Here is a 14,456-nt window from a genome sequence, read left to right as displayed (position 1 = left end):
CTTTTGTCCTGTGCCACAAAGAGTAGCTTTGCAAGAGGCAAATGTGTTGCAGGAAGAAAAGCTTTGGTTTCGGGAGCGTGATTCAGTGCCCGTAAAGCTCAACAGAGAGACTTGTGCTGACTTCACCAGGGATAAGCTTAGGCCCACGCTACGGATATTTTCAATATGAATAGGTTAAAATAAATTATGTGGCCCTTGTTCTTCTGGGTGCAGTACTGTGAAAGGCTTCTTGAATCACGGTGAAGAAAATTAGGCTTAGACCCTTCCCAAACTGCTACCTTAGCTTTAAGATAATGTTGGAAGTGCCATGGTTTAATTGGAAAAGGTAAGAATTACAACTTAACAGCAGGAGCAGGAAGCCCCCGCTGCCGTAGCCAGCTGCGGAGCGGTCCAGGACCAGTCACGCTGTTTTGCCGTGGGCAGCACGGCTCCCGTCAACGCGGGTCGTTAACATCCATGCGCTGTGTAATGGAGTGATGAGAGCCGATGGGTCTGCTGAGGCACAGAGTAAACATTTATAAAGAACGGTTTTGCCCTGAAAATCTGTCCTATCCCTTTCAACCGGGTCACGAGCATCAGTAATGTATCTGCTCCCTCTCCTGAGGTCTGTTTTGGCCATGAGCAAGTAGAGGAGAGAGCTAGCAACAGTGATCTGTCTCTGTGGTACGGGGTAAAAAAAGAAATACCCTTTAAATGCTATTTGCTAGAAATAACAAAGGTGGAAAAGTTAGTTGTCTGTTCTGGGAAAAATCTGCTATCTCATTTAATTTGACTCCGGGTGCATGCCTGGGGATGGTGGTTTCTGCTGGAGGTGAGGCAGGGTCGGTCAGTTCTGTGATGGGGAATTTCTCATTCTCTTCTTAGGTGCTTAAGCAACAGTGTAAAAATGCCAGTTCAGACATGCCGGGTGACAGGGCTTTCCATTATAACCATTCCCAGTTTGGCCAGAGTGGCTGTGGGACTTGGCCTCCCTGAGCTGCCCTTGCCCGGGAGCAGAGGAGAGAAAACGTTCCTGGGGGCTGAAGCTGATCTTGCCCCGAAGCTGGGGCAGGTGGGGAGCTGAGCCCTGGAGCTCTGGCTCCGGGCTGTTCGCCGGCTGTGCCCTCCGCTCGTGTTGGGAAGGTTTTTTTGCTGAGCAAGGGAGCAACTCCAGCGCAGGAGCTGTGCCCGGCGCGGTCCTTCTGCTCCGGTCCCAGTGGCGTGCAGCCGCTCCCGAGGTGGGGCTGGGCAGCGGGGCTGGGGGCACCAGCGAGGTGGAGGCAGGTGCGTGGAGCCCCCAGACCCCCACGCCCAGGGCAGGGGAGCCCCAGCCCCGGCAGCGGAGCCTCAGGCGCCCCAGCTCTCCGCTCTGGGTTCCATCATCAGGGATGCAAATCAGCATCTGCTCATCAGGGATGCTAATCAGGGCGGTGTGTCACTTGCAGAGGATCTTCAGATTTCTGAACCTTCCACTCATCTGCTGTTGTCCTCCTTTGTCCTTGTAATGTCCTTGTTGCAGTTGAATGGAGACGTAGGTTGCTTGTGTTTGTAAGCGACAGTAAAATGCATCTGCACTGAAATAATCTTAAAAATGGACAGATGTTCTCAAAACGCACGGCTTGCTAGTCAGGGCTCCTTGGCTCTGACAATAATCAGAAACTTCATAGGAAAGATCCCTTTTGTCCTCCCCCTCCTCAGTATTGTTTTGTAGTAAAATCTGCCTAAACTTAATCATGAAATGCACAGTGCGCGTGGGCGGTGTTAGGTTCTTTACGGTTCACGTTTAGGTCTTAGTCCAGCCCAGGCTATGTTCAGTTCATACTGAAAGCTTACATTGCATTATGACATTAAAATAAATCCACAGAGTTTATTTGTATTCCAAATCCATCTATTGCAAAGACTGCTTTTTATGAGCACAAAGAACTAGAAAGCATAAATATTTATTCCTTAAAGGTTATGATTGCCTTAAATCATTCAAGCTTATTTGGTGAGCATCAGATATAATTAAACCAAGCAGTTGAACTTGGTCTGCATGTATGAAATAATGTATATATGTGTACATATATGCTTGACTCAAATATGGATGGAAGCTGCAAGCTAATTGCTTCCATCACATCAAAAGATGCACTGATAATTTTATTGTTCCTGGATGTGATAATAAAGGAACATAAAGAAGCAGTTGAAATTATATAAGGGAAAAAGTCAAGTTTCAACACGCAGCATACACTGCGGTAACAAAATGAGCAGAGCTCATCTCAAGTGGTAGGTGTCTAACTATGGGGAGATAATTAAGCATGTGATGAAAATTATTCCAATTTTGTGTGTAGAGAATTGCTTGTGTACTGAAATTCTTGTGCGTACCTTAACGGATGCTTACGTCTGCCTGGTGTCCCTTTGCACCTCAGGACCTGGGGGTGAACCTTCAGGTCCCTGCACGCGTAGCCCGTGCGTGCTTCATAGGCCGCGCGGCCGGAGTCCCGGCGCAGCAGGGTCCCGCACCGTGGGAAGCGGCGCTGGGACGGGACCGGTGGCGTTTTTGGAGCCGAGTGGGATTTTCTCCCCTGCACGGTAACGCGGCCCCTGGTAAAAGGCGGCGATGTGAGCCGTGGTGCCCGGCTGTGCTCGGGGGTAGGTTTTGGACAGCTCAGCGTTTCTCCAAGAGCTTGTCCAGAAAGCGTGGGGCTGCCCGGGACAAGCCCGTCCTCCCCAGGAGATCTCCAGCAGCAGGAGGGGACCTGGGCTGAGCCCCTTTGGTGGCACAGGTTCACATCTGTGGGCGTGAACATTTCCCCTTCTGCAAATTTAAAGGTGGAAAAGGACAAGCCAGAGAGTCCTGGCCGTGCTCATCTCCAGTATTTTTTGATTTGCTGTTACCTTTAAAGATGGTCATTTTGGATAAATTCAGAATAGCTGCGTAGCCTTTTCCAAGTATGTTGTTGTAGACAGCGAGGCGTTCGTGTGCACGTACCTCACCAGAATCAGAAGAGACCAGATGATGAAACACCGTTTTAATCTGTCTCTGATGGCTCTGGAAGCGATAGAATGACAGTACCTTTTTGTTGTCATTAAAATTGATTTGAAAAGCCAAAGAAAACCAAACAACTCTTGCTCTATAAAATATTACTCATGGAATTAATTGTGTAGTAATGTACATCTAAGTTACAGCTGGAAATCCTAGCTTAAGAAATGGTCTCTAAGGCTATGGAAACCAGGATTTCGGTCCGTTCATACGTGTGTCCTGCTGGGCATCTCTGTAAAACTGGAGGGGCTGTTGTGCGTCCGCTGTTGGTGGATTGCTCCGTGTAATTGGAGGCACCTTAGACTTCAGTGTTGGAATTGATGGTTCCTCAGCGTTTCTTTATATCCAGAGAGTTCATCAAAGTTAATAGTTTTGCCAGGGGCTTTGACAGAAGCAGGAAAAAGAAACTGTTGTTGCCTCAGGTCCCAATATCTTCTTGAGCTGGAAAATGGTTCACTGTCTTGTTAGAGATAGCCAAGTTACAAGTGTCTCCAGTGACATTATTGTGCTGTAGGTAGCATGACAAGCATCACGCTGACCTCTTCCTCTTCTGTAAATGCTTTATTTATCATTCTTTCTTCAAAGCAAATATGGATTAAATTTATCACAATCCCTTGCAGGGTAATTTCTTTATCATGCTGCTGATTGTGTCTTGCAGGAATTTCTCTTATCCTGACTTAATGGCAAAAAAAACCACCACCAACAAACAAACAAAAAAACCCCAAACCAAACAAACCAAAACAACAACAAAAAAGAGATAAATAGTAAAACGTTTCCTTTTCTGGTGTTCTTCCTGCAGCCGCTTGCAATTAATCTTCCCCGTGCCCCCAGGTAGCCCGTGCTGCTGTCCCGGGGAGGAGACCGCCAGGAGCACGGCACGGAGCTGCTTTGTGGGGACGGCGAGTGGATCGCAGGGGTCTCGTTGCTGCCTCCCCTCTCCCCCCGCCCCGTTGATGTTACCGATCTAGGAGCACCTCTCGGTACCCGTTTTGCTTTGTTCTAGACCGCCGCAAGCCCACGGAGGGCTCTCACCGGTTCAGACGGGGCACCACGCGTGTACGTGTACGCCTGAGTTATTGCTTAAGAAAATCCGTGCTTTGTGTATATATTTTTACGTGTGCCTCAGGACATGTAGCCTTCTCCATTGTCTACCCTGTACGAACCTCCGCTGGGAGGTTAAAACAGTGTTGGCACTGTCCTCTCATTCCCTCTTTTCTTCCCCTTCCCCTAGCTGGCTGGCACGACGGTGGCTTGCTAATGAAGCCCTGTCCTAGGAGGGCTGCACTGCAGGTGAAGGCTGAAGTGTGGGAGGAAGCCCGTAAAAATATTAAATGTGCTTCTTAACATTCTTACGATTTTCAAGCCTCTTAGGAGGAGAGCACCAAAATAAAAACATGGGGATGTGATATACTGGTGTGCGAGAGCGGCGGGACCAGTGGTTCTTGCCGTGCGTACGGGTATATATGCACATGAAAATGTTCCTGGGTGTGTGCTGCAAATGGTGTTTGTTTGCAAAATACTCATCTAAGGTGACTTTTTGGTTGTCGCGAGGCCTGATCCTGCATCCGCGAAGCCCAGCGTTCAGGGGTTGCTCTGCATAGCGCTGCCAGCTCCTGAAGAGAGGCGATGCTGTCTTCATCCGCTGCTGGGAGCGGCGAGGGCTTGGAGGTCCTGTGAGGGAGGAGGCGAAGAGGGGCTTACGGGGGATCCCCAGCTGGTGGGGACTAACCATCCTCTTCCACTCCTTCGTACGGGAAAATGGCAGTTGTCCTCCCGGTTGTTCCGTTCAGCACGTTTGGAAATTTGTTTAGTTTTTCCCTGCTGGATGGGGGTCATGGTTTTCTGAGGTGTTTCATTTGCATTTAAAATTAATTAATCATCCTTTACCAAGTAAGGTCTGTAAGATACCCTGGCTGATGGCAAGTTGGTATCGTGCAAATGCGTTATTGACCATTCAGTGAACTTGGCGTTCTGGCCCCAACTCCTAAAGCTTCGTGAACCTCCTACTTTTTCCTAAGATTATTTTTTGGCAAAGCTTTACTTTTCCCCGAGTGGTTCTTTAGCCGTGTTAACCCTTTATAGGAATGTGACCTTCTAATTTTATAAAATGTTATTTCTTTCATATGATTTATTATTTTATATCCATTTCTGTTGTTGGAAAAGATTATTAAAAAAAATGGAATTTGATTAGAAGTATGCACTCTGTTTTAAATTCTTTTTCATCTGTTAGGAGGGCGAACCCCACAAAGTCCAGTGATAGGCGGCTTTCCAGTCTGCCCTCAGGAGCACGCCAGTGATAATATGCGAACGTGCATTAAAATGGCAGCTTGGAAAACACGCTGGCTAGGAGAGAAAATCGCCCTGCAGCTGCTGGAATGGTATTTCCATAGAGAACGTCAGCAGGTCATGGTAGAAGACATGGGCTTTCCCTGTTTCAGTAGTAATTGTGGACTTTGTACTTCCAGCTGGGCAAAAGCAGATGTTTAACATTGCTTGGACCTACAGGAAAGCCTTTAAAATAGCACTGTTATCTTCAGTTTTTGAGAGAGACCTTTTTACATTACAGAAAGCTTTGGGATTCAGGGTGAAGTCAGAAATAGACGGCAGGTCCGTGGGCATGCAGCTGGGCAGCCTCTGAGTGGTGTAAATGGGGTTTCCTTTAGGCTTTCTGTAGTCCCAGTTTCTACTTTCTTCTTCATTTGAACAATCTACTACAAAATACTCAGATTTGTCTTTTCTTGGAGAGTTCCTGGCTTCCCCTGCTGTCTCCTGGTCGTTGGGGTGGGAGACGAGGGGGTGGAGGAGAGAAGAGGAAAAATCATCATGATTTTCATGGTGCGTATTTTATTTTACTCGTACAGGTAATTCAGATTATTTTCAACAGAATATATGTCTGTCTAACAGCAAAATGCATGCTTCATTAGCATAATTAGCTTTATCATTATTATTGTTGCTAACATACCCTCCTTTTGAACGTGTCGTACCTTTTCAAGGGCCTGTACCCGGGCTGCATCACCCGGCTCCAGCCGCAGAAGGGGAAGGTACCTCTGCCCCGGCTGGGAGGGCTGTGCTGGTCCGCAGCTCCGAGCAGCGAGGAGGTACCCTCTCGTGTCGTCGCTAGCCCAGACAGCACCCAAGACTATTCTTGAGAAAGAAAAAGTGACCTTTATAATGATAAAATGTTGTTATAGCTGCATTCATAAAAGACGACCAGTGTCTCCATGTTGGTGAGAGTTACGTTTAATAATCTGCTTTGGCACCTGGAATCTGAGAAAGAAAAAATCAATGAAGAAGTTTATAGCATGCAAGTGTGTTTTCCTAATAGAGTGAAGTTTCCAGAAATGGACCGTATTACCGCGAAATGCAGCGAGGTTGGGATGAGAGGTGTTTGACAGCACAGGAGTCGTTAGTGAGACGAAAGGGCAGTAAGCTCTGCAGCTCGGCTCGTGCTTGGGAAATACGCTGTTATTCCCAGCGGCTGCCTGAAACCGGGGACACGTCCCCGTGTTTTTGAAACGGTGGCTTCTAAGCAGGGTGTGGGGACGGCTGATGGGACGCCTGAATTTACGTCCGAAATGAGATGATGTGGTATGGGTCTTTCGGTTTCTGAAACAAGGTTTCGTGCACAGTTAATGGGAAACTAATGTTCAGAGTTTGACCTCAAATTCGGCAATAGCCACGAATTCTCAAGGATTGAGTAGCCTGGTTTAATTAGCATAGTTTTAGCAGCAGACCTGGATTACTACTCTATCATGAATAATGTATATGAGCAATTTAGTGATTTTTCCATTTTGTGAATTGTCTGAGCAGACCGTGATTCCCTTGGATAAAGCTGCTGTTTTAAATTGTCAGCAAAATAATTTCCCACGGATGCAGTGGGACAGAAAGAGTTTGTGATGAGTAACAGTAGAAACTGGAGGTGTGTTATTTAGTCTTAAATAAGAAAACTGATCTTGCTGTAATCTGTTCTGAAAACATTAATATATCTTTGCAAATTCTTATTTTGAGAGCCGCGTTTTTATTAATTTAAAATTTCCACCGATCCTTGTTTGCTGAGAATCAATGGACGTCATGGCCGGACTAGACCAGTAAGTCAACTAAAGACAAAACTGATCTTTTTAACTGTGCAAACGGGTCTAGAGAGCAACGTTTAGCAGGAGGTTAAAAGAGCGTTCTGTGAAATAAGGCTGAAAAAAGTGAGTTTTTTTAAAGGCATTTTGGTTTATTGGGGAAAAAAAATAACGTTTCCTTGTGGTTTGAATGCAGGTTCTGCCTCCAGAATGGATGCTCATGGGGGCCCTTTGATGCCAACGCAAGTCACCCGGGTAACTGCTGTGTCTGCACCGGCGGTGACGTTCATGGCAACCAATTTGGTGGATCAGACGTTAACAGGTCTGTTTATGTTTCTATATACTGATGGTATTACTGAAGCATATGTTGTATATTTGCCTGCTTCCAACCAAGCCATGCTTTCCATACTGCATAGTAATGGGGGACCCTTATAAAATCGGCTCAAATTTTATGACATTTGCTTGAGCTAATTATGAGCGTGTTCAGGTGCTGTTTACTCGGTCTGGCAATTGGCAGTAGCTTTGCATTTGATGATACAAAAGGCAAGTTTCTGAAACGTCCTTGGGCTTTTCATTTCCCATGCCAGTGGTATTCACAAGCATTACAGTGATAATGTGGTTATCTTTTGGATAGTTGCTCCATGAAGCCTTGTTGGCTAAACCTCTGAGGATGCTTTACGCTGTACTGTGTGATAAAACTGGTTTATTCACTGTCATGGAAATGTCTGTGTGTTGTCGTGAGAGGAGGGGCAATGCTGTTCCCAAAGCCTGGAGGAAGTCTTGTGGCTTTATTTAGATTTACACATATGCGTTGCAAATCACGACCAAAAAGCAATCGGATTCGATAGGAAATTGTGAACATCTTTCTTAATAACGTGAACTTCCTCGTACAGCGCTGTCGTCGTGAAGCCAGGAGCTCTGTCAGTGGAGGCGAGATGCTGCGATGGGGCTGGACGGGTTGCTCCGCTGCCCGAGCCGGGCGCGCACTGCCGGGGGGGGGGCGGTGCCAGCCAGCCCTCGCGGGCTCTGCCGCACTGCGGCCTCCCGAACGCACCTTCCCAGCCGTGTTTCATGGAAAAAAACTGGTGTTTATCAGGAATTACTAGATATCCGTTTAGGTGTGATTTATCTGATCCTTCACACCTAGGGATTAGTACGGTTGTGGAGGTGTTGAAGGGTTGTGTACTGGAAATGAATGTTCTTGTACTGTGTTTGGTCACATACGGGTTTTTGGTATAGAAGCTCTCGCTTGTCCAGCCAAGCCGTTTCCTTCGTGGGTACCGCAGGCTCACCGGCTCCATCCATGGCTAAGATAAGAGTTTCCTAAAATCCTTCACGGTCAGCTGTGCTAGGCAAACCTGTAAGTGGGGCTGGAGGCTCCCTTTGAAGCAGCTCTGCCTGCTGCTCCGCCTGTCTTGAATGAGATCCTCTGCTGAATTTATGCTGCCGAGTATTCCAGCTCAGTCTGGAAACTGCTGAAAATTTTATGACACAGACACCTTAAAAATGAAAGAAAGTTCATAGACTTCTCTTTTGACATGCTTCAGTTTTGAAACCAGACAAGTTTATTCTCTGGTTTGCTTTGCTTTTGGTAAACACCTACTGCTTTTGTCCTCTATACAGTTAGTGTGCTTGAAGACCTGCATACTCTTCCTTAAAGTCACCGAGAATTGTATTGCTTTGCTTTCTTGTCAGAAGTGAGATGGAGGAAATATTAAAACTGTTCAAAGACGGGGACAGAAGGATGAAGATTTGCGCAAGGGTCATGCTGATCTGCAGCTTGTTGCTTGCTGAAAACTGAAATCGTGGTTTCTAATATATTTCATATCAAATATATTTCTGTTGTGGTTTAACCCCAGCCAGCAGCTCAGCCCCACCCAGCCGCTCGCTCCCCCCCGGTGGGATGGGGGAGAGGATCGGAAGGGTAAAAGTGAGGAAACTCATGGGTTGGGATAAAGACGGTTTCATAGGTAAAGCAAAAGCCGCGCACGCAAGGAATTCATTCCCTGCTTCCCATCGGCAGGCGGGTGCTCAGCCATCCCCAGGAAAGCAGGGCTCCATCACGCGTAACGGTGACTTGGGAAGACAAACGCCATCACGCCGAACGTCTCCCCTTTCCTTCTTCTTCCCACAGTTTATATGCCAAGCGTGGCATCCTGTGGTGTGGGATGTCCCTGTGGTCACTGGGGGCAGCTGTCCCGGCCGTGTCCCCTCCCAGCCCCCTGTGCCCCCAGCCTGCTCGCTGCTGGGGCTGGGGGGGAGGCAGAAAAGGCCTTGACTGTGTGCAAGCACTGCTCAGCAGGAGCTGACACATCCCTGCGTTATCTACGCTGCTTCCAGCACAAATCTGAAACATAGCCCCGTAACCAGCTACTCTGAAGAAAATTAACTCTACCCCAGTCAAAACCAGCAAATCATTACAAATCTCCAGAGAAATAAAGGGGTGAGGGGAAGAGATTGCTGCAGAAGGAAAGAAGCGCTGCTCAAGGAGACTTGTTCTAAGAGGGGAGCCAGGGCGTTTGGCAGGGCACAGCAAAACTGGTCGGGACAGAAATTAGACACTAATTAAAGGGTGAGATACAGCGTGCAGGCAGGAGCAGGCTCTGTTTCCCTGGCGCAGTGACGATGGGCTGAAGGTGGGGTCCCCACCTGCGGGAGCAGGGCATGGGCCCGGCTGACGCCGCTGGCGCTGAAATCCCACACTTGGCTCAAGCAAGAATCAACAGGGGAGAAATTGTGAATCAGTCAGATACGGTTTTTAGGCTAATCTCAAAACCGAAAAGCAATAAGGTTGTGGGGAGAGACAGAACTGCCCTGCAGAGATGCTGGTGGGATAACAGAACGCTGAGTGTTTCGATGTGTGCACTTGAAGTAAGTCCAATTCTCGGAAACATTTAGAATCAAAATTTTAAACTTCTTTTGAGATTAACAGAGGTTTTGCCTCTAAATAACTTTGAAAAGCAAATTTTTATTATCTCTTGTCCATAGATTCTTGTGGCATGAATCAATCTTCCCTCTTGCTCTCCTTCTCTAATTCTGCTTTTAAGAAGATGTTTATGATCACACACCTACATCCTCTGTGATATACTCAAGATAGTTTTGCTATTCACCTTTACTTTTCATATTCTGAATTATTCATGTCTCTCTACCTGCCGTGGAGCCTCAGAGAAGTCTCTTTAATCAGGTATCTTTATCCTCCCGTCTGCAGCGCATCCTTCGGCAGCGGTACAGCAAGCACGGGAACACGTTAGTAATTACGCTGCTAAGTTTAGGGGCAAAAATAGGCGCGTGATTATGTTGGAAATATGTCGTGGTAGCTTAATTGTCAGGCTGCCGTTTATTTTATGCACTCTAAGTTAAAGAGGGGGGGAGAAAAAGGTTAATGAGAAAGGAATAAACCTGAGCAAAGACATGTGCCAGTTGCCAGCGGAGAGTAAACGTGCGTCTTGCTGGCTGTCCTTCCCAGCCTCTGCAGAGAAGAAATCTTTAGTGATCTAAGAAGTCCTAGCCGTGGTCTGCTCGGCATCCAGGGGCGAGCCGAGCCCGGGAGGGCGGCTGGGCACTCCTCGCTCCAGGCGGGACACGCAAGCTTGAACTACTTCTCTCTTGACATTGTACTTGGGGAAAACGATCACGATGTTCACCTATAGATATAAAAAATAAACAGCTCCTGACAGCCACAGTGACTTTCAGGACTTTCTTTTGTTATTTTAATTTTTTTATTTCCATCTTATTTTATATGTGCTGACTGTCCAAAATTTTGTGGAAGTCTGTTTGACGCGTGAGTGCCTAATGAGCTGCGCGCTGCAGAAGTTCACCTCCGTGCGCCACGCCGGTGGTGCTCTGTTTCTTCAAGCAAAAGCTGCAGCACCCGAGCCCCTCCCTGGGGCTTCAGCTTTCCTGTTCGGATGCTGCGAGGAAGCTTTTCAAAGGAGGAAAAAAAGAGCGGTTGCCTCGGGCGCTGGCAGCGCAGAGCGTCTCCGTGCCGAGGACGTGTAAGGTTCAAAGAGGAGTGAGAACGGCTGCCCGGGCACGAGAGCCTCCGGCTCGGTCCGCACCAGCACGTCCGTGCTCTGTACTTCAAGCCAGTCTTCAGTTATTAAAGAGCAGGGTAGGAGCAGCTGTGACAAAAGCAATTACGCCGTACGTTGTACCTTCCTTTGCATCACGCCGGAGCTGCGCGAGTGTGGTTTAGGCTCCCTCTCCTATTTCATTTCTTCGGCATCAGCTGTGGAAAACTCCTCTGCTGAATTTCACATGTGCAACAGTTTGTTTAAATCTGCCAATTGACATTTATGTATTCGTATTAATGCTTGTAATGAGTAATTAAAAGTTGACACCAGCTAGGTAAATGTTTTCTTGTTCCTCATGCATGTGTGCATATGCATATACATGAATGAAAGATCTTGGCTACTTCTTAAACCAATGTGATAATGAAGACTATAAAAGAATCAAAATTCTAATAATAATAAAAAGGTTTTTTCTAGAATCAGAGAAATAGTTAAAAAGAGAAAGAAGCAGAGCTGGAAGAGGGGTTGATGTGATTTCCCTATTAAAAGGAAAAATAAATCCCAGGTTCGTTAAGCATCGTTTCCCAGGTGTGTTGCTCCATGTCCAGCTGCTCCATGTTCCAGTGACAGAATCCAAACAGCAACTTGTTTGTGGCTGTTTGATCAGCAGGTAATTGGCCTCCCAGAGTTGGTGCTTCAGGGACTGTTTCATGGCAAGAGCAGAAGAGCCGGGAGCTGGAAATGCTGAGAGGTACCGTGCCGCTCTGCGGCGCTGCCCTCAAAGGCTCCCAGCACACGGTGGGCCCTGGTGCCCTCAGCCCAGCGCCAGCTCTGTGTTTCTGCAAACCGTGGCCAGAGCCAGCTGTGTGCCTGCAAAAGCCATCCCAAACCTGGGTCGTTCTGGCTGCCTTTAAATTGCTGCAAAATCAATGCCTTGCAAAGGAATGTTTGCTGCATAGAGGGATGTCTCGAGGTTCCTTTCATCCTCTACAAACATATTTGCAGGAGGCACGCTAATATTTTGCTTTAAAACCCTTGTCAGAAAGGAGGGAGGCTGTACGGGGCAGTTTGCGCCTGCCGTGCCACGCAGGGCAGCGCCCGAGGGCTGGCACGTTGCATGCCGTGGGAGCGGAGAACGAGCCACCGAGGATATCCCAGAGGAGCAGCAGTGGGAGGGTCGGAGTGATGGGAAGACGCAGGGCAAGATAATGAAATACCTCCATGAAACAGTTAAGAACCTGCACCTTGTCTTTCTTCTGCCATGTTTTAGAGCTGCATGTATTGGCAGAGGTAAATTTAAGCGAGGTGCTCTAATGGTGCCTCCATATCCGAGAGCGGTGACTGCCAGAAGCATCCCTGGTCCTCGGGTGTGCTTTCGCTGTGTCTGCTCTCCTCACACAGGCTTTATCGCGGCTGGTGCCGCCGTTTGCCAGCACCAGCAGCCGCCTCCTGCCTTTCCAGGTGCTCACGTGTGTTGATACGTTATTCTCGTGATGTATTCTGTGGTGAAGCAGAGTGAAATGGCTGAGACTCCAGCCTTTTCCTTGGTGTAGTTCCTGTCACATGTATGCCTATTCTGTAGTCTGAGTAATTTTAAAATTAACTGAATGGTATTTTGACATGTGAATCTGCTATATAATATGCAGTCCTAGAAAAGGAGTGCTTGCAAATAGTTTCTTGAAGCTACTACACCACAGTTTGTTTGTTTGGCAGACAGAAGGTGCTCCTTAACTCGAGATGGATGAGGGGTGAGGTATGTCGTGGCTTGTCCTTGTTATAGCACTCTTAATACTGCTCATATTGCCCTGTATTTGCAGCGTGTTGTTGCACTGGAGCTCTCCGAGGCGCCCGCGAGAGCCGTGCGGGGTGGCTGGGTGTAGGGCGGGTGTCTCCCGGCAGAGCCGGGGCCAGGGGCGCGGAGCCATGCGCGCTGGCAGGGCTGGTCGCTGCGGGCCCCCGTCCCGAGCCGCTTCAGCTTCCTTGGCCAATTTACCTTCAGGCACATATGCGCGGGAATGCTTGATTATGATTGCATATCGCTCATGGAGTTTTTATCGTGAGTTGAAACATCATAATTTTTTTTGTTTAACTCTGCCTAAAACTTTGCAGGCTTTGAGGTAGAAATCCGGGTGCTGTGGCACGGGGCCACGATCGGGGTTTGTAGGCTGTGATTCCAGGAGGAGCACGCCAGGTCGCGTAGCCCGGGCGGCTGCGTGCCGCCGGCTGTACGCGCTCCCCGCCGGGGCCGTCGCCGTCCCTGCTCTGCGCCCCCTCGGCAGCGGCGATGGCTGCAGCTGGGGAGCACGGGGCGGGGGCCTGCGCCCGCTTTCCCTGGGACTGCTGAACTTGCAAAGGCTACGTAAACCTTGTCCTCCCTGCCGCCGGCGGGATGAGCCGGGCGACCGGAGAGCGTCTCTTCTCGGACCCCCAGATACGTGTTTTAAGAGTAGTGGAAGCGCAAGATGATGAAAAAAAAAACTAAATGAAAAAAATGTATTTTTTAATATTTCTTACTGTGAAAACTACTTTTTCCTTGTTGTTAGGCCTGTGTCTCATACCTGCTGCCGTTTTTGCCTTTCCTTACTGTCCCTTATGGCCTCTCTGTGCCCAGGGGTAGGCGTTTTGTAGCCAGTAGAAACACTTTCTGGTGTTCAGCACTTCAGGATGGAAACAGCTGTTGGTAAAGGAGAGGAACGTGTTGGTAAAGGAGAGAGCACTTACAGCTGCTTCCAGTGGCAATGCCATCGAAGGCTCCTCGGCGGTTAACCCAGGGCACGGCAGCATCTCCTGGCCGGGAGGAGAGGGGCTGGCCGGCCCCGGGCCCCTCGGGGGGAGGCTGCTGCGCCGGGGTGGCCGTGGAAAAAAGTTTGGGGTTCAGGGAAAGCAGGACGAAAAGCTCAGTGCAATAACAGCCTCACTCCAAAGTATATGAATGTGTCCCATTAAAATCCAGCATGATATTTAGAAAGGTGATACGGTCCTCGTCACACACACGTGTGTGTAAGTAAAGGACTGAGTGAGGAGGAGGAGGTGAGGAGAGGAGACTCGGAGCCACAGGGAGCGGTTTGTTTTTTCGTCACCAGTTTTGGCTTGTTGGGAATGTATTTATTGCATGATAAAAAGAAATCCTTTCCCCTCACAGATAATGGCAAAGAATCGAGTAGATCCTCCTGCCCACCGACCTTGATTTTACATACGGAGAGGAAGAGTACCCCTGTGGAGAGCGATGGCGATAAGGTCTGCGATGGAGTTTCTTCTTTTAAAAACCTCTTTAAACTATTGAACTGCCCAAATCAGGGTCAGTATAAAGGGCTGTCCTGTGGCTGGAGCTGTGCTGCTGATACGGGATTGTTTCCTACAGTGAATTTTGCAGAGCTA

The 14,456-nt window shown here is 48.3% G+C and overlaps 1 protein-coding gene across 1 annotated transcript in view; it reads left to right on the top strand.

Moving 5' to 3' along the window:
• The window catches only part of TCERG1L (transcription elongation regulator 1 like), a 92,309-nt gene that overhangs the window by 49,184 nt on the left and 28,669 nt on the right, over positions 1–14,456 (top strand). The window contains exons 5-6 of the mRNA XM_087767358.1: positions 7,265–7,390; positions 14,221–14,315. Coding sequence (XP_087623484.1) covers positions 7,265–7,390; positions 14,221–14,315 — 221 coding nt within the window. The remainder of the gene's footprint in view (positions 1–7,264; positions 7,391–14,220; positions 14,316–14,456) is intronic.

Source organism: Nipponia nippon, unplaced genomic scaffold, assembly GCF_047370975.1.
Source record: "Nipponia nippon isolate SJK-2023a ecotype South Korea unplaced genomic scaffold, ASM4737097v1 scaffold_3, whole genome shotgun sequence".
NCBI lineage: Eukaryota > Metazoa > Chordata > Aves > Pelecaniformes > Threskiornithidae > Nipponia > Nipponia nippon.
This window is presented reverse-complemented; position numbering and strand designations above follow the sequence as displayed.